General features: G+C 36.3%; 5 protein-coding genes across 7 annotated transcripts; 2 read left to right on the forward strand and 3 right to left on the reverse strand.

The window, feature by feature from the left end:
- Window positions 1-37: 37 nt before the first annotated feature.
- Window positions 38-7,791, forward strand: LOC137250990 (lymphokine-activated killer T-cell-originated protein kinase-like). 3 transcript variants are annotated; one of them, XR_010953145.1, is made up of 4 exons: window positions 41-478; window positions 551-909; window positions 994-1,640; window positions 7,391-7,791. XR_010953145.1 is itself a non-coding variant. In XM_067784806.1 (3 exons), the coding sequence occupies exons 1-3, from the start codon at window positions 216-218 to the stop codon at window positions 1,431-1,433; spliced, it is 975 nt and encodes a 324-aa protein (XP_067640907.1). In that variant the 5' UTR covers window positions 38-215; the 3' UTR covers window positions 1,434-5,560. The 3 variants fall into 3 exon arrangements, 2 of the variants coding, with proteins under 2 accessions (XP_067640907.1, XP_067640906.1); XM_067784806.1 differs by lacking the exon at window positions 7,391-7,791 and having other exon boundaries at window positions 38-478; window positions 551-822; window positions 994-5,560; XM_067784805.1 differs by lacking the exon at window positions 7,391-7,791 and having other exon boundaries at window positions 994-5,560.
- par-6 (partitioning defective protein 6) lies at window positions 4,390-9,166 on the reverse strand. The gene is made up of 5 exons (XM_067784807.1): window positions 8,925-9,166; window positions 7,877-8,105; window positions 7,569-7,794; window positions 6,286-6,454; window positions 4,390-6,210 (listed from the first exon to the last, which is right to left on the reverse strand). Exons 1-5 carry the CDS (start codon window positions 8,988-8,990, stop codon window positions 5,842-5,844), a joined length of 1,059 nt encoding a protein of 352 aa, XP_067640908.1. The 5' UTR covers window positions 8,991-9,166; the 3' UTR covers window positions 4,390-5,841.
- Window positions 9,167-15,367: 6,201 nt separating this feature from the next.
- On the forward strand, window positions 15,368-16,295 carry snf (U1 small nuclear ribonucleoprotein A snf). The gene is made up of 2 exons (XM_067784808.1): window positions 15,368-15,891; window positions 15,971-16,295. Exons 1-2 carry the CDS (start codon window positions 15,539-15,541, stop codon window positions 16,266-16,268), a joined length of 651 nt encoding a protein of 216 aa, XP_067640909.1. The 5' UTR covers window positions 15,368-15,538; the 3' UTR covers window positions 16,269-16,295.
- Window positions 16,296-17,024: 729 nt separating this feature from the next.
- On the reverse strand, window positions 17,025-17,653 carry LOC137249066 (thioredoxin-2-like). Its single transcript, XM_067780218.1, has one exon. It carries the CDS (start codon window positions 17,453-17,455, stop codon window positions 17,051-17,053), a length of 405 nt encoding a protein of 134 aa, XP_067636319.1. The 5' UTR covers window positions 17,456-17,653; the 3' UTR covers window positions 17,025-17,050.
- Window positions 17,654-18,811: 1,158 nt separating this feature from the next.
- LOC137249065 (probable U3 small nucleolar RNA-associated protein 11) lies at window positions 18,812-19,965 on the reverse strand. The gene is made up of 2 exons (XM_067780217.1): window positions 19,177-19,965; window positions 18,812-19,115 (listed from the first exon to the last, which is right to left on the reverse strand). Exons 1-2 carry the CDS (start codon window positions 19,747-19,749, stop codon window positions 18,906-18,908), a joined length of 783 nt encoding a protein of 260 aa, XP_067636318.1. The 5' UTR covers window positions 19,750-19,965; the 3' UTR covers window positions 18,812-18,905.
- Between the last annotated feature and the right edge of the window lie 927 nt (window positions 19,966-20,892).

A 20,892-nucleotide genomic window follows, 5' to 3' on the forward strand; every position in this document is an offset into this window, starting at 1 on the left:
AACCTGTACATAATTGAACCATGGTGTATACCTAAAATATCGCACCACATCAAAAAATAATAAATGACAGCACAGCGGCATTGCCATTCATTAAATGACAGCTTTTGAAATAAAAAACCGGCGGGAAAAACTGATATTGACGAATTATTTTGTTTTACTAACTACTGTAATAATTTTACAAGCGATAAAATAGTTATCTCCGAAAAATTACAACAATGGAAACTCCACAACGTTTGAAACGAAATATACACTTGCAAAATATCCAGGAATTAAGTACACCTCTGCGAATTCCACCATCACCATTTATGAAGAATCTTGGATATGGTACAGGAGTTAATGTTTATAAGTTGGAGCGTTCACCAAAATGTGGCCAAATGCGTTCACCATGGGCGGTGAAGCGTATTTCTCAAAGGATACGAGCAAATGAACACGCAGCTCTCTTCAATGCACGCATTCACGAAGAAGCAGAAATTTTACGGTAAGTATACATAGAGATTTTTTAAAATTGTCAAATTTTTAATTTAATATCTTTACTTCACCATACATGTAGAAAGCTATCTCATCCAAATATAGTTGGTTTTCGTGGTGCTATCAAAGGTGCGGATGGTGTAGAATCATTAGCACTGGAGTGTTGCAAAACGTCATTGGGCTCCATATTGGAAGAACGTAACGATGATAATTTAGGGCCATTGCCCGCGAAGTATACGCTTAAAATGATAGTTGATATGGCAAATGCTTTAGATTATTTACACAACAAAGCCAAATTATTACACGGAGACTTAAAATCATTGAATGTTTTGGTTAAAGGCGATTTCGAAATGTGTAAATTGTGTGATTTTGGTGTAAGCTTACCATTAGATGAAAATGGAATAATTGATTTCACCAAAAATCCACATTTGCGTTATGTTGGTAATTAATACGCATTAAATATTGGTAGTTACTTAAATGTAAATATAAACAAAAAGAGACCAACGCTTTTGTCTTAACTCCTAGGTACAAATATATGGTGCGCACCTGAGGTAATAGACGAATTGGAAATTATTGATTGTAAAGCTGATATATTTAGTTTTGGACTAGTTATTTATGAAACCATTGCCCTTGTACCGCCACACACACTCAGCGTAACAGACACATCTAAAAATGACGAGGAATGTAACAATATAAACCATAATGACACGGCGAAAAGTGAATCGATTGATGAAAGTTGCACATCCATATCAGATCAGGATAATATAGATATACTGGAACAAGCATGTGGCACACGACCACCACTACCACAAGCATTCGAATTAACAGACGACTTCAATGCGATAATAGAAATATTTTATTGTTGTACAAATGATTTGGCTGAAGATAGACCAACAGCTAAAACAATTTTGACCATGTTGACGACAGAGAAAAACGTCAAGGTTATGTCTAATTCTAATGAGTAGTGCATATGCATAATAATGTGTGTAACATATAAAGAGTTGAAAATAAAGTTCATCTATTGGATTTAACCCGATTGTTGAATACAAAAACCAAAACATGTAAGCATTATTATATCAGTACTCTGATGTTTGTAAGTGCACCCAGCCTGTGGTACAATATAGAAGTTTTGCCTTAATGATAACATCATATGGCTCATTACGCAAATGTATGTAAGTAAAATAATCATGAAATTAATGCATTTTTTTCCATTTGACTTTTATTAAAGAAACAATTCCACTTGTTGCAAAAAGGTATATATATCTAAGCATATTACAGAATATCAATATATACTTAGTAAGTATGAACTATTTTCTATAAGATATATTTGGGCAATTTGCAAGAGTCTCGTATTCATTGTTAAAATGTAAGCTTACATTTGTTACCATGGTTTCCAATATAAATATTGATTGAAACATAGCGCACACAGTGAATGGGAGACCTTGTGATTCGCCTAATTATGTTTTTTTTATAAATTTATGTATTTTTTAAGTATGCGTCTAGACTATACTTTGTTCGGAACCCTATTCAAAAGTATTGCTTCGTATAAGTTTTGATGTATTTCGAAAATTCAAAACAACTTGAGCTCATTAGTTTTTGTATTAGATAAAAGGTAAAATTTTGTGGATATATTCAGTTCGAGTTCTTTTTTTTAACATACAAATACATGTGAAGGCATAATTTTACAAGTCTCTCGAGTGATAGTTTTATATACTTTTAAGATATTTTCACTAAATATTTTTTAAACTCTAGCAAGAAGCGGTAAAAAGTGGGTTTTTAGCTATATGTATGTATGAATATAACTAACTACTAGTGGACGAACGTTAAATAGGACTTAAGTGTTTAAATTTTCAAATACTTCAATATACATACATGTGTATGAATATATGTATAATGGACCTTGAGGAAAAATTCTTCCGATAAACCCTGCAAAACCATTTCTCAGGTTCCATACCTTCCTGGATCAGGAGAGTATGGCGCAGTCCCGCTGCAAAGATGACAATTTGTGGCAGGGACAACAAATTAAATGGGGTTACACTGAAATGACAGTCCTTGGTCGGGAAAAATCCTGAGTCGCTCCGGTACATAGAACAGACTGCCTTGGGAAGTCCACAAACAGACGTCGGTCCTCTATGCCAGGAATTTCCCTGTGAATCCTGTACTCAAAGAACAATACCCTAAATCTGCAGAAGAGGAACGCACACTCCCTAGGGAAACGTGAGTCACTCTAGCTCAACTTCGATCTGGATATAGTAACAGGTTAAACTCTTACCTCTCCAGAATCAACCCCGGCATACAAAACATATATCCTGCTTGTAACGTGTCTCCACATGACACCAACCATCTCTTCAACTGTATTGTGGAACCAACGCCTCTAACACCCCCCTCATTATGGTATACCCCTGTTGAAACAGCAAGTTTCCTTGGACTCCCGTTAGAGGATATTGAAGACAATTCGTGATCCTATGGGATGGCGCGAAGCACTGCTACAACAACAACAGGAAAAATTCTTATATTTTCTTTCGAACAAACTTAAATAATATTTTGTGCAGGGAATTGACTGTAAAAACATGGGCATATATTTTAAGATTATGGCTTCTGATTCCGGTTTCAAACAAGATAAGTCAATTATGGTTTCTGCTTTTGAAAGAAACTGTTAGAATATAGGAGAGTTCCCGGATATTTGCCGTTTGCGTAGAGGACTTAAAGTTGGAGTGTTATTTTTTTTGAGTCGGGAAAAAGTCCGGACCAAAAAATTGTCCTAGGTGAAGGAACTTTGTTTTGATCCATTTGCAAGAAAAGTAACGCAAACACAAACAACAGCAAAAATAATATAAAAAAAATGATTGCAGATTTTATTTGTTTTTTTTACATTATTTTTGTTGTTTCTGAAATCAGAAAGAAAATTAACAATCGAAAATTCCAGACGAATATGTATCTTCATTAATCTGGATACTATATAGAAAGTTTCTTTTCATTTAGAATTAAAAATAAATACAGAAAAAAAAACCACACATTTTTTACTGACTTCCTTCCATACGAATATGAAAACGATCTGCAGTCCCTCACTGTTTTATAAAATAAGATTGCTATATCATTTTTAAAAAAATGAAGTACTTTAAGTCTAAGTTCGTAGCCAAAACTCATCTATGCAATAACTTTAAAATAAGTACTGGTTTTTGGAATCAAATGCTTGCGGAAAATCTGCATGATTCGATGCGCGTTTCGAACTTTCGATAGAGACCTCGCTGTCGTATTATCTATTCGTAAGCTACAAATTTGTATGCTGTTCTAACTCCTTCTTGTTGTTGTAGCGATAAGGACACTCCCCGAAGGCCTTGGGGAGTGTTATCGATGTTGATGGTCCTTCGCCGGATCCAGATCCGCTACGTTCCGGTACCAAGCCCGACCATCTCGGGAACGATTTGTTATGACCACATGCGACCTTCTAGGCCATCCCGCCTTCCCACCCACGAGATCCATGAGGAGTTCGGGGTCGCCAGAACCTCGGTTCTTTATGAAACAGGATTCGCCACGGATAGGTGAGGTTGAGAATTGCGTTTGGAGAAGCTATATTTTGCGCTGGCAACCTGAAAGGGTTGCGCTACACAACCCCTTGAATCTGTTTGGTATTTTAGTCACCTCTTGCGACGGGCATACCAACCGCGGGTATATTCTAACCCCCTAGCTCCTTCTTCATAGTACCCTCCTATCGAAGCACATTTTGAAATATGAAAACCAAAGAGCTGAAAATATAGGGACCCTTACGTTTTGGTTCAGCGGCCGATATCGAATTAAAGGATTTTACCAACGAATTTCCACTACTGAATAATAGAAAACTAGTTCAGGCTCACTGTTTGAAAAAAATATATAAAGAATTTTCCCTGAAAAATGGTGCAAGTTATACATGGACACATATACTTGTATTTAGATAATGGACGTATAGTTTTTATTGTTTAAGTAGTTTTGCTCACTAGAACACTATAAGACACATGCAATTTGATATTTATTTATTGGTTAAGTGTAGTTGCATACTTGAGCATACTGCTGTAAATAATCAAAAGTACAACTTTAAAAAATATTCAAATTTGATATAAAAATCCTTAACGAATATTAAAAAACTGTCTTATAACTAAAAAAAATGTTAAAAAATTGTAACATTAATCAATATTTTAATATTTTTCATCTTTCTGTGTGCGAGCCTTTTTAGTTAATTTGATCCAATCTTTAAAATTAAGTTTGCAGTTTTCGCCAACGGTTTATATCATAATGCAAGCGGACATTTTACATAAAAAAAACATAAAATCACATATTTTATCTTCGGAATGTAAAAGTTTAGGTAGCTGCATATTGTATATAATTTTTTAACTAGAAGGTCCGAGTGGTTCACGGCCCTATTCTTAAAATGTAGAATGTAGATAAAAGTGGAACTAAAATTTAAAAACAAGAAATGACATTTTAACATACAATGCAAATTAGAGTTTGTATACTTAACTTATAAGAAACTATGTAGACAACTATAATAAAACATTCAAAATATTAACAATACGTTATTATGCAGATATGTACGTAAGTATGTTTGTATGTATGGATATTCCTTTGAAATTCCACAATTTTTTTCCTTGACATAATATACTTCTGTGATCATTTAATATTTTTTAACGCATTATCTCAGCAGCCGATCAATTTATTTTGAGAGAAGACATTTTATTTTCAACACGCTGTGATGGGCAATAATATGAGCGTTATTTTTGATAATGACAGGAGTCCACTGATCAATTTTTTTTTTGTCTGATACTAATTTTAGAACATACAGTTATCCTACTTACCAAATTTAGTGTTAAGAAGTTGAAAAAAATGCCTTATACCACTATCAAAAATAACGACACAACTATTATATATGTAGGTGAATACTGTTTGTGAAATCGCATACATATTAATAATTTAAAATATCGAAAATGTTACCGAAAAGTCTTTGAATTTACACGAAATTACTCGTATGTATGGGCCTAATAATACAGTTCGTTTTACGTTATAATTCTAGAATGCTTATACAACTTTTAACATCATCAAAAACCAAAAAAAAAAGAAATGTTAATTGTTTTTTGTTTTCACAACATAATTATGTTCATAAGTTTTTGCTTTACAAAATTATTTATATTTAAATAAGTAGTACTATAGTTTAGATTGTAAGCAATAAAAAATAAAACGCGAAACATGAAAATTTGTGGGTGCATATTTTTTTGTGTTAAGTCTTATTTAGTTTTGTAGACTTGGTGATTTTTGTATTGTTTTTATAAACGCTCCTCTCTGTTACACTTCTCATTTTCTTCCAATGCATCTCACTAGTTCCTTTTCCGTTAATCATGCATTTTAAAGATGTAATACACCATCTTTTGATTCGCTAGCACCGCCCACAACTGTTGAAGCTGTTGAAGCAGTCTGGTGATGTTGCGACGTGATTATCAATGCTGGTGAAGGCACATTTGACTGTTGTTGCTGGTGTTGATGGTTAGTATTGCTGTGATCATCGAGTGTCACGCCAGTCAAATCGACAATTTCATCTTGTTCATCTTGTTCATTTTCATCAGATGTATTTGTTTGGTTTGTATGATGTGAACCGCCTGATAATTGACTGGTGCGTGAGAATGAGCCTCTTCGTGGAGAGGTAAGCGTACGCTGGTTTGCTGGTTTTACAGTAATAATCAAATTGGAACTATTTGCGACCATCATATCAGTAACCTAGTGATATGAAAAAAAAATCTCTTCATTAATGTGTACATATGAAAACTATATAAAATATCTGTAGGTTCTAACCTGATCTAACGTTTTGCCGGCAACTTCAATGCCATTCACTTCTATTACCTCATCGTTTACAGCCAATAGTCCAGTGCTTTCGGCAAGTCCACCAGGCACAAGACGTGATATAAAAATGCCGGGCTGTTTTTCTAAACCGTTTGCTGTTACGCGCACCGATGTACCATCTCTGTTTGATTAAGTAAAAATTGGTAAGATGCAAATACAATAAATTGAAGGTGTTGATTGGAAAATAACAAGGTCTGGAAACCATTTAGTAAAATAAGAAATGTGTAAATACAAGAGAACACATATAAACGGTGATCTAACCCTCTAGGTTATTCGTCTCGGATACTTGTACGGGTCAAAGTAAATCGCAGTACATTTGGGTGGATGAACACATGCGTATACTCGCTCCTCTTGGGAAGAGATTATTGTTGGTTGTGGCAGTGCTTTGTCAGATATAATTTTAATTTTATTCCCTTTTTATGAAAGGCATGTCTATAATAATAACAAGGCGCGATATATATCTTTGTGGGAATTAAGGCCGCACTTATCTTCCAAATATTTTTCTTTTCCAATAAATTGGAATGACATATACTGCGGCAGATGAATTTGTTGAAGTCTTTTAATATAGAAATTAACTAACAACAATTCGCGACTGGGGTTGTGTAGCGCAATATATAGCTTCTCCAACCCAATTGTCAACCTCACCTTCGAGCGGCGAATCCCGTTTCACTAACAGACGAGGCTCTGGCGACCCCAAGCTCCTCATGGAACTTGGTGGTGGGGAGGGAGGGATGGCCTGAAGGTTTAATGTGGCCATATAAATCGTTCCCGAGATGGTCGGGCCAGCACCTTAATGGTGCTGTGTTACCGGAGCGTATCGGATCTGTATCCGACAAAGGACCATCACATCGATAACACTCCCCAAAGCCTTCGGGGAGTAACCTAATCGCTACAGCAACAACAACTACGTAAAGGAAAAGTGTATAAATATGTATTGATTTATTTGCCCGTCGTCTTCACTTCGAATGTAACACTGTACTCACTTTATTATAAAGATTTTTGGATGGTTTTCAACATATACTTAAAACACTTCCCCTTTTGCTTTTCTCTTTCTCAGTTATACGCTACAAAGAACTTCCGGCATATCGCATCTCCCTTTATGGATACGGCCGCTCGTGGTTTTCTTATAACAAGAAGTACCAGGCACAAACACCAAACGGCAGTATATATTAAAATTATCAACCGCTATTTACTTACGCGTGCTTTCTTTCCTGTATGCTTCTTTACCATCTTACCTTATGTAAAATCCCAGCGGCTTGTCACTTCCATGTTTCAACAGTCGCACACGGCGATGTGTCTCAGGCACAATATCGACATCAATTATAGCCGATACTTGACGAAAATCGTGCGGTATCGAAATGGTTGGTGCCTTAGTCTTTACTGGTGTCTGTCCTAATATGCTGCTAATTATATTGTTACGTGGTTTCATCGTACCAAATCCAGGAAACTCTTCCAAATCATCTTCATTGCAAAACAATAAAATAAAAAAGAGAGATTAGAATGAAAGAAAAGTTGGTATTGTTTGTAATTGCAACGCACTCACCTTTCCTTTGAACGATAATTCGCAGCAATGGCCTTGCAATTTTCAACGCTCTACCAAAGTTGTCATCGTTGTTTATGGGCAATAGATCATTATCTCTTGGATCAATATACAAAATAATAAATTGAATGCTATGAAGTCTATGCAGTTTCTCAATAAGGGCGGAGAAATCTTCAAAGCTTTGTAGATCGCCATGACGTTTAAAGCTCCAACGTCGAAATTCTGCATCAAACTGAGATAGTGTATAACTTTTTCAATACTCATAATTCAATAACAGAAAAGTTAAATAGATATATAGAAATTAATACAAAAATGCTTATTTGGGCTACAACTGAATTTGATGGCTATACGCATAAATAAATTAAATATGTAGAATATAAAGATATTTTTTGACGAGTTTTAGCAGTTGTGAGCTAAAGTAAAGAATTACCAATATAACAAGACTTTTGAGTTGGAGCAAGCACTACCCTCATAATATCAAAACATATCTATATACTTGGGAACTTGAATTAAATACAAATGAATATGTATAATAGAAAAATGTACCCTTATATGCTCTCTATTAGTAAAACTATAAAAAGATTAAACTTGATAAAGCAACAAATTCTATAAAAAGAGTAAAATATGCTAGGGTATTACTTGATTGATAATTAGATAAAAGAACGCCTGTTGCTTCTCAAAATCCCGACAGCATATAGCATTTTATATATATGTAAAAAACATTAGGTATATTTTCATTGTTAAGCTCTATTGGCGCATCTTCATTGCAGTATGCCTAGCCTCATTTATAAATATGCACATATGTATAGATAGCGAACACTTGATGGATTAGCGGTGGTTGCGGCATGCAAGTTGACAATGGCTGCTATGAATCACCAACTAGGCCCAGTTCAGACACAATTCTTAATAGAAAGGTTAACTACACGGTTATTTGAGCTTCATTTAAATTCCTATTACCATAACTTTATTCCTTAATATCTATAAAAACTAGAGTCCTTCAGCTTTTAAATAGTGCTAATCTGAGAGTTATGCATTTCTCGTATTCATTCACCTTTGATTTAACTTCGATTAGATTTGTCTCTCCAGTCGCCATCGAATATGTTTTATTTTTCGACATTTTGATTTTTATAGCATTAAAATACTAATATGCTTGCGTAATTTTTATAAATTTATATGTATTTTTCTTTTTAATTATTTACACAATTTTTCACAAAACTAACAGAAATCCTAAAATTGATTAAAAATTATAAAGGAAAGAACGAAATGCAAAGTGATTGAACAACAAAAAATAAAAATGACAGTGGAATTAGTGTTGGCAAAACATCGATAGTCTATCGAAGGTTTCTTTCTATCAATCGATAGTTCGTTAAAACAATCGTTAAAACTATCGATTATGTCGCACTTTACGTGAATAGAAAACCACAAATCACCTTCCCAGATTGCGCATTCACGAGTTCAAAATTGCTTCGTTCTGCGCAACTACGTCACAGTTGACTGCTTGAGCGAATGAAAGAAAGAGAAAAAAAACAAGAGCTCAAGGCAAATGACGTATGAATTGCCCATAAAAACAGCTGATCTTTTATTTAAATGTGCAATGCGCAATCTTCTGTGTGTGATTTGTGATAGAAAACCTACCAAATTTCTATACATTGGCATCTCTTGAGCGAATTCGCGTCTCATTATTTTCTGTGTTAGGGCCAAATTAAACTTCCTTAAGCTGGAGACATTGGTGCTCTATCGGTAACCGTATCGGTAACCTTTTAACAGCTGATTCGACCAACCTTATGAGAATAAATGCAATCGATTATTGGTGCCGCTAAAGTCGTAACCGTATCGTAGCCAACCAACTGGGTTTTGGTTTACCGTCGTAATGATAAACAGCTGATTACGTTAGGGATACGGATACAGCGATACGACATACGGCACCAACGACTCCAGCTTTAACCCAGGGCCAAATTAAACTTCCTTAACCCTAACGCCATAATCGTAACGATACCCATATACATATCCATCTCCAAAGTGATCGATTAATGGAGTCTTAACCTAAAAATCGTGAAAATTTCATAAAAATGAAGAAAACGCAAACATATTCCACAAAAAATAAGTCTCTTAGTCGAAACGTATCCAAAGCAATAAATAAAATATACACAAAGTTAATAAATTCACCAACTCAAATATTTTTAGGTCATGGATATGGCGAAAACCCAAAAACCAATTGGTTGGCTATGGTATGGTTATGGCGTTAGCGTTGTGGTATGGCACCATTGATCGATTACATTGATTTCCATAAGGTAGGTTCGATCAGCTGTTTTATCTGGTTATGGTTATATGGTTATAAGTCACCATTAATTAGCCCTTTATTTGAATTAGCCCTCCGATGAGTGACAGTTCTGAACTTCACGGCCGTGTGAAAAGGTCCCTACGGACCTTTTTTTGTAAATCATGTTTTTTCATATAAAAATTTTTTTTTTTTTTTATTGTTTATAACTAAATTCTACATACAAAAATAATTTTTTCAATTTTTTAAATTTTTTGTTTTTTTTTGCTTGAATTTTCTTAAGACTTATAAAAAAGTTTAAAAATTATTGTTATTGAGCGTGTGCGCAAGTGTTGCAGCGATGTAAAAGTGTGTTATGTTCTCCGCAAACAGCGTTGCCGCAGCCGCAGCAGTATGCCCGCGTTTTCCGCTGCCGCCCGTACTCAGAACGGCAAAGGCGACATGACGGTCTACTTGACCTAGCCGCAAACGACGGTGCATTGCCTTCCATCGGTCTTGGTAATACCTGAAATGAAAAGAAAAATAAAAAACAAACAAATATATATTCTATTCTTGAATTTGAAGATGTTTTTCTTACCCTGACATCGAATGCTTCCATCGCATTGCGTATCCTTGGATATGAGGTTATATGGTTGTTCAGGGCACGTTCTTCGATATTTGGTGTGGCCAATTGTTTCGTTAGCAGTAAAAAGAACGACCGCCGTCTGTCATTCTTTTTTATAGGCTTCATTTCGTTGTAAATCGTAAAAGCAGCCAATGCAGCGACGTCCAGCATATTATAAAACATGGCGAACGGCCATCGTTGTGTTGCTCTTTTGCAGCTGTAAGTGCCTAGCATTTGATCCATGGTATCAACGCCTCATTTGTTGGCGTTGTAATCTAATATGGCATAGGGCTTCCGATTCTCGGTTTGCTCGTCAACGCGGCAGGTGTAGTGCATTGTGGAGAGCACGTTCACCACTTTATATTTTTTCGGCACGTATGAGCATAACGCTATATCCCCTTCGTTGAACCCAAATAATGTACTATTGATGATGCGTTTCGGGTTCTTCTTGAACTCCTGTGGAATGAATGTTTTGTTGTAGCGCACTGTACCAACATATGCGGTCTTCCTCCTCATCAAAATACGCGCCAAGTCAAGTGGTAAAGAAATTAACCGCGTATATAGTACGGCCAGCATCTAAATATTTTTCCACAAGATCCTGCACTACGTTCTGCCCTTGGTTTATCTCCCGTTGTTGGTTTGGCAGTTTTCCAGAATATATCATTCCCTTCACAGGATAATATCTCTGTTAGTCGCATAACCACCATACCTAGCTGGCTTTGATGGAATATATTGTGTGAAGCGGGTGCGGCCTCTGTAAGGGAACAACTGCTCATCAACTGTTAGTGCTTCATGAGGAGTGTAAGCTGATGCCAAGTTATGTTGCAACATTTGCCAAATATCGTCAATAGCCGCAGTTTTGCTGTGGATGACTCGTTGTTGTCGAGTATTTCCATTGTCGAATCGAATAAATTGCTTTATACACATGAAGCGATCGTACGACAACGCAGCTTTGTATATTGGGCAACTCCCCATAATTCCATAGCTGGATCATGGTTTGATTTTGTGAGTCCAGCATACAAAAGAATAGCTACAAAGGCGTCAAACTCTTTCACTTTCACTGGCTTCCACTCCTTTTTCTTCGTGGGATTCGCCAAATTCCATGCAGCTGTAACCTCCCTGCCTTTACGATTTGTTTCACGTAGCACTAAGTGTATTATTTCCTTTGTCATGATTGAACGCATTACTGTATAGGGGTCGTGTATATTTCCTGTTGGTCCTGGTTTCTTTCTTGTGAAGTCGACCACGTTATGATTACGAGTGCGTGATGTTGGTGGTGCTTTTTTACTCCATTGGGTGCCATCTTTACCAATATAGTAACTTTCATTCGTTTCCTGTCCATCATTTTCTTCCTCTTCATCATCGTCGTCATCACTATCTTCATTTAGCTCCACGTATCCTTCAGTTTCGGCATCTGACTCTTCAGCAGGTTGGTATGTGCGATCTTCATCATCCTCAACTTCATAATTATAAATTTGTTCATCCATGTCTTCGTCCATAAAATCAGCAAATCTACTATCAACTGCACGCCTTTCATCCGCAGTCATTTGCTGGTAACGTCTGCTACGGCGTACAACCATTTCAGTAACGTCCAAATTACTTGCATCTGCCATATTTATATTTTTGTTTCTAAACTTTGACTGATTTGGTTTACGAAACTACAACTTCGTTTGTAGTGACCGAAGTAGGAGTAATTTCAGTTTGAAAAGGCAAAAAGGTCCCTAGGGACCTTCTCACTCATCGGAGGGTTAACGTCAACGATATCAAAATATCAAATACTTTGATTGAAACCATATCCGCCATATTCACAATTAATAATGCAAGACTGCTCTAGAATATGTGATTATCTCTGAAATATTTTGGCAGTAGGCAGATTAAATCATTTTACTGTGAAATATAGCTGTTCATCTGTGTATATTTAATATAGTTTTTGTCATTAACTTGTTTGTTACATTCAAAAAGAATTCGATTTAAATAAACTTTCTTTTAATAATAATCCTTCCATATTTCATTATCAAGTTTTCTGAATGTTTTATTTCTACCAATAACTATCGATACTATCGATTGTTTTCTCACCAAAAATCGACTTAATCGATAGAACTAAACTATCGATGTTTTGCCAACACAAAGAGCCTCCTGCGATTTACAACCAGATTGACTGAATTTTTGTATGTGTGCGTGTCGGGTATTTGACGCTTGCCCAGCGACTATCAAATAAAAGGCCATTGTGAATGATGACTAAGTGTGTTATCTTATCTGTCAACTGCCTGACAGGCTGTTCAATATGGCTACTTTTCAGTGTTTTGACAGGCTGTTCAATATGGCGGCGCCTATCTTCAGCGGGTGACAGAAAGAGATACAGGATGAGACAGCGATAGTCATTTACAAATCAGGTGATCCAATCACTTTGGAATTTTGACGTTTATGCAGAAGATATCACACTTAGTCATCATTCACAATGTAAAAAGCCATCATTCAACATTTGCATTGAGAAACCGTAGCGTTCGGTCGTGAATATGTCGTCATCGGATGATCACTTTTTTTTTACTTGCAACTACAGCAGTTTTATTAAATAATACAAATTTTATTAAATAATAATAAAAGATTTACATTCCATACAGCTGGTAAACATTGATAATTTTCAATAAGTTTTAATATGAATTGCTGTTCTTCCGTGCACTTGTTCATTTTGAATGTCGACACAAAATATATACAACACTACTGTTTTGTCAATCACACCCCGCTACTCATAGAGCCTCGGCCATTTACAACTAGATTGACTGAATTTTAAATAAGCTAGCGCCAAATGAAAAAATCAAAAATTTTAGATTTTCATCAACGCGTAGCCGACAACATATACGTGTGTCACGAAGCCACCTGGCTGCACTAACACAAACAAAATTCAGTTAATCTGGTTGTAAATCGCAGGAGGCTCAAAGTAGAATTGCAGAGCCGTCGTGGAGAAATCTCTTCTTTCCACCACAAATCACATCAGAAGATTGCGCATTTAAATATCAGCTGTTTTTATCATCATTTATCATCAGTTATTGCAAAAATAGTATTAGTACAATAAGATCTAGGATCTTTTATAGTAGAACAAAAAGATAACTCGCAATGTAAAAAAGAACAAAAGTCATAACAGAGGGTTATGTAGGTTAAATAATCACATCAAACATAGATAATTATCGTAATTTACTAGTATCTAAAATAAACAAATAATTAAATTCAATAACAAAACATTGTATACACTCATACATATTGATGGCGAAAACTCAAGAAGTATAATGGTTTCAACTAAAATGAGCATAAAGAACATTTTTAAAGTTGCTTTTATTTAGACTACTACGTATGGATGACGTAAGAATTGATTCTTTTCCTTTAGCTCTTTTTTCTCGCCTTTTTTTTATTCGCTCAAGAGTCAACTATGACGTAGATGCACAGAACGAAGCAATTTTCAACTCGTCAGTGCGCAATCTAGGTATGTGATTTGTGTCTTTCCACCATATCTTAACAGCATGATGCTCGCTACAGTCTACAGTAGAATCGCGAAAGTTAATTTGACAAATTCTTGTGTTTGGCCAAAGAAATTAAAATACATACATTTTACCGAAAGAGTAACAAAGTAGACAAGATCCTAGGCAATATCATTTTTATTCATCCTTTTTATTTGTATTTTGACACTTCTCATATTTTACGCGGCTTGCATTTGGTGAATTTGGCAAACACAAAAAAGAGTGGTTGGCATGTGGTGAACTCCACTAATTTGCTATTCTGAACTCAACTGGCCAAAAAAACTGTTATACTGGCGTGTTCAACCTTATAATTTTAATTTCTTTGATATAACAGAATTCCTGTGTTTTCAGAGGATTAATAGCGAGACTCGCTGTCACAAATGGTGAAAAATGGACTGCTTGCAGAGAACAAACATGTCATACCATAACGCCATTGGCATAACCACACCAAACAATTCTTTTTCTCCATATCCATATCCCATAAATATTTCAAGTGGTGAATTTGAAAGCTTTTTGCATATTTTATACTTTGTTTTGCATAAGTTTTGACTAAGTTATTTATCATTTGTGGAGCATTATCGCAGTTTTTTTTTATTTTCTTCTTTTTATTAATAGCCGTGTTTTTTAACACGCGTATATCCGTTTACGCTTAAACTTTATATTGACTGCTAAGAGACAAACTATAAATACACCTCTGAAATTGCTGCGCATAAATTTTGTCCTACTAAATTTCAATACGCATTATACTCAGATGTAACTGAAATATGTGTCTTTGTTTCACCCTGTACACTAATTCTATGTATTATATGTGTGTCCACAATTCATCGCAACTGATTCAGCTATATGTTATACCCTATGGCCATCAGAGCGTTGCGTCTCCGCTTTTCGCTACACCCTGTTGCTGTAGCTAGTTGTTTTACCACAGCCGCTAGATGGGTCTCCTAAGCATTATCTAAGCGAAGATAGGCGTTTTTTAACACGCGCAAACGAAACGTATACGCGCGTGTTAAAAAACACGGCTAATATATCACTTATTTAAGGTTAAGGCACCAATAACAGCTGCCAAAAGATATCGATAAGTAAAAATATATGAATGTCGTTTTCCATGGCTTTCACACTCCTAAAATTATATTCGATACAGATCTATTACAAACCCCAATTTTGGCATCACTATAGGCCGACCGACAGCTAGCAAAAGGAAACGTCAAATTAGCTTGCGTTAAATCAACGTTTTACAGAAATAAGCATTTTCGTTATAAATATTTATAAAAATGGATGTGCGGCCAAATCAAACAATTTACATTAACAATCTTAATGAAAAGATTAAAAAGGAAGAGCTCAAAAAGTCGCTTTATGCCATTTTTTCACAATTTGGCCAAATTCTAGATATAGTGGCTTTAAAAACGCTTAAAATGCGTGGTCAAGCGTTTGTGGTCTTCAAGGAGATTGGAAGTGCGTCGAATGCTTTACGTACTATGCAAGGATTTCCCTTCTATGATAAACCAATGAGAATCGCATATTCCAAAACAGATAGTGATATAGTAGCGAAAATTAAGGGAACATTCAAAGAGCGGCCGAAAAAGGTTAAACCACCGAAGCCGGTGCAGCCTATTGAAGATAAAAAGTAAGTACATACGTTTATGTTTGCATATTAAGATAAAATCCTCATTTGTATTTTTCTTCTTGTTATCGTGTGTATGCAGAGATAAAAAGAAGAAGGCGTCTAATGCTGAAAATACAAATCCTAATGCACAAACTGAACAACCACCAAATCAAATTCTTTTCCTCACCAACCTGCCTGAGGAGACCAACGAAATGATGCTGTCCATGTTGTTCAATCAGTTCCCTGGCTTCAAAGAGGTGCGTTTAGTTCCGAATCGTCACGATATTGCATTTGTTGAATTCGCAACGGAATTACAAAGTAATGCAGCAAAGGAGGCACTACAAGGCTTTAAGATTACACCGTCACATGCTATGAAGATTACTTTTGCTAAAAAGTAAGAACCCAATAAACATAATGAAAAATAATTCTTTCTATGAATGTATTTTAATTTATAGAGAACAAGCTTCTCTTTTAGCATGATTTCGATTTAGGAGAAGCTCTATACAAAACTATTCCTGTTGTTGTTGTTGTTGTAGCGATAAGGTTGCTCCCGAAGGCTTTGGGGAGTGTTATCGAAGTGATGGTCCTTTGCCGGATACAGATCCGGTACGCTCCGGTAACACAGCACCATTAAGGTGCTAGCCCGACCATCTCGGGAACGATTTATATGACCACGTTAAGCCTTCAGGCCATCCTTCCCTCCCCACCCCCAACTTCCATGAGGAGCTTGGGGTCGCCAGAGCCTCGTCTGTTAGTGAAACAGTATTCGCCGCGGATAGGTGAGGTTGACAATGGGGTTTGGAGAAGCTATATATTGCGCTGGCAACCTGAAGGGTTGCGCTACACAACCCCTCGAATCTGATATTTTAGTCGCCTCTTACGACAGGCATACCTACCGCGGGTATATTCTGAGCCCCTAGCCCGCTGGGGGTTATTCCTCTCACTTATTTATAAATAAAATAAGTTATCTTGAAGTATACCAAATTTCACTTACGCTACTAAAGTGTATATCTAAGCCTTGGATGGCAAAGTAATTTGTTACTAAATTTTAGTGTCTTCGTAAATCGTACTATATTTAAAAGGGAAAATTGTGAGTAATTTATACGTAGATATTCGTTTATTATTTTATTTATAAAATGATTTATTTCATTTTATCAAGACAGAGTTTAGTAGTAAAAATTTAGTCTAGTACAAGCTCCTCATCCACAACCTGTACGGGTTCCGTAATCTCAGGCATATTTTCGACAGGTATTGGCTCACCCACATACTTTTCCATATTCTTAACCAATTTTTCAGAATTTCCACCAACAAATACATCAATAACTTGATGATTTTTAATAAAAACAAAGGTCGGCATGCTGGTCACATTATACTCGAGCGCAATATCTTCACAATCATCCACATTGACTTTCAAAACAACTGCTTTATCGGCATATTGTGTAGCTAACTCTTCCAACTTTGGGCTAATAATTTTACAAGGCCCACACCAATTTGCAAAAAAATCAATGACAATCAATTGTCCAGAACTGCTCGCCTCTTCGATCTTCTTATCTAGATCTTCCTTATTTTGAATGGTGTATACCATGACTTCTGCTGAATTTTTTTCAGTTCCTTATGCAGCTATTTCTTTTTTGTTTTAATTTATTCAAGACAGAAAATTTTTGTTTTCAGTCATTTCGGATAACATCAAAGTCTCAACATAGCGATTTTTAACTAGGCAAAGTACATTTCAGTATTGATAGAGTTCTGATGGTTTCCATAAAAATTGGTGCTATAAACAGCCTTTCAGTCACGGAAGAATATATACTTAGGATGTGCGTCTTTAATCTGTCGTGGATCAAGCGGATCCCTATATTATTAATAAAATAATGTTTTTTGTAATTGATATTAGAGAAAAATTGTAAGTTTACAAACGGCGATGGTTACTAGGACATGTTCTACATGAAACATGTCCTAGTAACCATCGCCGTTTGTAAACTTACAATTTTTCTCTAATATCAATTACAAAAACCATTGTATAAAGCAATCTGAGCAAAGCTCGCTAATTAAATACATATGAAAATAATGTTTTGTTGATTAGGTTGGAGAATTAACGTGATTTTGAAAGAAAAATGGCACTAAAGATCATAAAGGCCTAACCGGTTTTATTACCAAATTTCTTCAAAGGGACAATGGGTAAGGGGGTTAAAATATACCCGCGGTAGGTATGTCTGTCGTAAGAGGCGACTATACATAGCTTCTCCAAACGCAATTGTCAACCTCACCTATCCTTGGCAAATCCTGTTTCATAACAGCCGAGGCTCTGGCGACCCCGAACTCCTCATGGATCTAGGGGGTGGGAGGGCGGTATGGCCTAGAAGGTCGCATGTGGTCACAAATCGTTCCCGAGATCATCGGGCTTGGTACCGGAACATACCGGATCTGCAACCGGCAAAGGGCCATCAACTCGATAACACTCCCCAAGGCCTTCGGGGAGTATTTTTATCGCTACAACAACAACAACAGGGTGAGGGATTCAAGCGGTTGTGTAGCGCAATATATAGCTTCTCCAACCCAATTGTCAACCTCACCTTCGAGCGGCAAATCCCGTTTCACTAACAGACAAGGATCTGGCGACCCCAAGCTCCTTATGGAACTTAGGGGTGGGGTAGGAAGGGATGACCTGAAGGTTTGGTGTGGCCATATAAATCGGTCCCGAGATGGTCGGGCTGGTACCTTGATGGTACTGTGTTACCGGAGCGTACCGGATCCGTATCCCGCAAGGGACCGTCGCATCGATAACACTCCCCGGGGCATTCGGGGAGTAACCTTATCGCTACAACAACAACAACAACAGGGTGAGATTATCCAGTCGGGGGCCCTGTGAAGCGTTGCAAGTTTGAAGGAATCCTATGTCGAAATTAATTTCCACTCAACGCGGTTTATAAGACCTAAGTTTAGTAGGCTGATTTCTTAAATTGTCTTATATTGAGAAACAAAGAACAAAACTTATTTTTATATGTTTTACTTAATATTCATAAGACACAATGTTATGTTTACTTTTTACGCTCATACCTAAATTTATAAACTGGCGCGGAATTTTTTGTACCATTCTTGACTTTTTTAGGTTTTAGCAGTCGTGGTTGTTTGAGCACACGTTGTATTTGTAATTTTTGCTGCGCCACTGCCAGTTCTTTTTCACGTTCTATGCGTTTGGTGAGTTCCTGGTATGATTGCTTTTTCAAAGCATTAGCCTTTCTAATTTCCTGCAATATGTATGCATAAACATATAGTACAAAATTTAAATATTTACTTCTTTGCACTTACTTCTGGACTCAATTCTGGTATTTTCATTTTCTCTAAATCTTGCATACGCGGTCGATTTGTTTTGCGCTCTAGCAGACTTGGATGTGTTTCAAGTCGTTTGGCCAACTCCGTTTTATCTAACTCTACACCAACAACTTCATCTTCCTTGCCTTCTACAAAAAATGTGTGTTTATTTTTTACAGTATTAGCGAAATCTATCATGTGTAATTGCGACTGTAGTCGTTGAATCTTCTTAGTCTCCACCGTACGCTTCATTGTCACATATTGCATATCTTGCGTCTCCATCAGCGCCTTTTGCACTTTACTGTGCTCATCTGGTTCCTTTTCCAATTCATGATGCACATCATCTTCTAGCTTAGAGTTGATCATGTGGTGATAGAATTCATCAGGATTCTTGTTGAGGGCTCTTCTATGTAGCAGCTTTAAGGTGCGTTCTTTGTGGTGTTCATTGTTGGCGCGTTTCTTGTAATCCTTTTTCTTTTCTAACAAACCAAGATGTTTACGTGAGTCTGGTTGGTGCCGCTCACGATGGACCTTTTGGTTGTTTTTGGAAGCTTTTTTCCAGGACGACATTGCTGGTTATTATAAATAAAATCGTCGTAAATTAATCAAAACACCAATACATTGTGAATGATACCTAAGTGTGATATCTTCTGCATAGACGTCAAAATTCCAAAATGATTGGATCACCTGATTTGTAATTGACTATCGCTATCTCATTCTCCATCTCTTTCTATCACCCGCTGAAGATATGGGTCGCCATATTGAACACGCTGTCAAAACGCTATATTGAACATCCTGTCAGGCAGTTGACAGTATGATATCACACTTAGTTATCACTCACAATGCACCAATACGTAAAATTGAAAAAAGCATGCATAAGGAAATGTCATCGATATGCCGAAAAAGAAAATTGTAATAGACCAACGAATTGAGAAAGTTGCCAGTATTTTAATAATTTGTAGAAAACTTCTGCAACTTATTTGACGACCCAGCGACGCGAAATAAGTTTAAATTTAAGCTATTCGTATTTAAAATCACACAGAAAACATATTTTGACGCCCTCGGTAGTCATTTTCGGGGTACAATTGAAATCATTCGACTTCTGAAACAAAATGTTCTTCTACAAATTCACCACGGGTTTTAGAGACCTACTACCGCTTTTTTTTAATGTCCCAACAAAATAATGGCAACACTGATAACCGGTATCGGTATGTCATATTCACAAATCACACACATCCATCATGTGTCATATTTGACCGGTATAGTGCGAAAATATAAGTATTGTAACGAATTTAGGGAATTCCGCTTATTCCAAACTTTCTGCTAACGTTCGAATCGCTAAACTGTTGAACAAATAACTGCAATATTCAATTATGCAAAATGGTCTTTATTAGACTACTTTGAAAGTACTTCACAATAACACTTATACTTCACAACCAATAGCGTGCTTAAATCAAAACTGATTGCTGACTACTCAGCTTTAGCTGCTCTTATACTCTCTGTTACCTCGTTCACACATTTCTCCTAAGGTCTAGTAACTTCTCGAACTTCATGCTTGGTTACCAGCCATATATGTACATGTATATTTGTAGTTAATAGCCTCTCACAGAGCCATATGCGTGTGTATACATATGTGAGTACTACTTCGGCTGATGGTGAGTATCTTCTGCTGTCTTGTATTTATTTATTTATTTATTTATTTATTCTAGTAAC

Source organism: Eurosta solidaginis, chromosome 4, assembly GCF_040869045.1.
Source record: "Eurosta solidaginis isolate ZX-2024a chromosome 4, ASM4086904v1, whole genome shotgun sequence".
Lineage (NCBI taxonomy): Eukaryota > Metazoa > Arthropoda > Insecta > Diptera > Tephritidae > Eurosta > Eurosta solidaginis.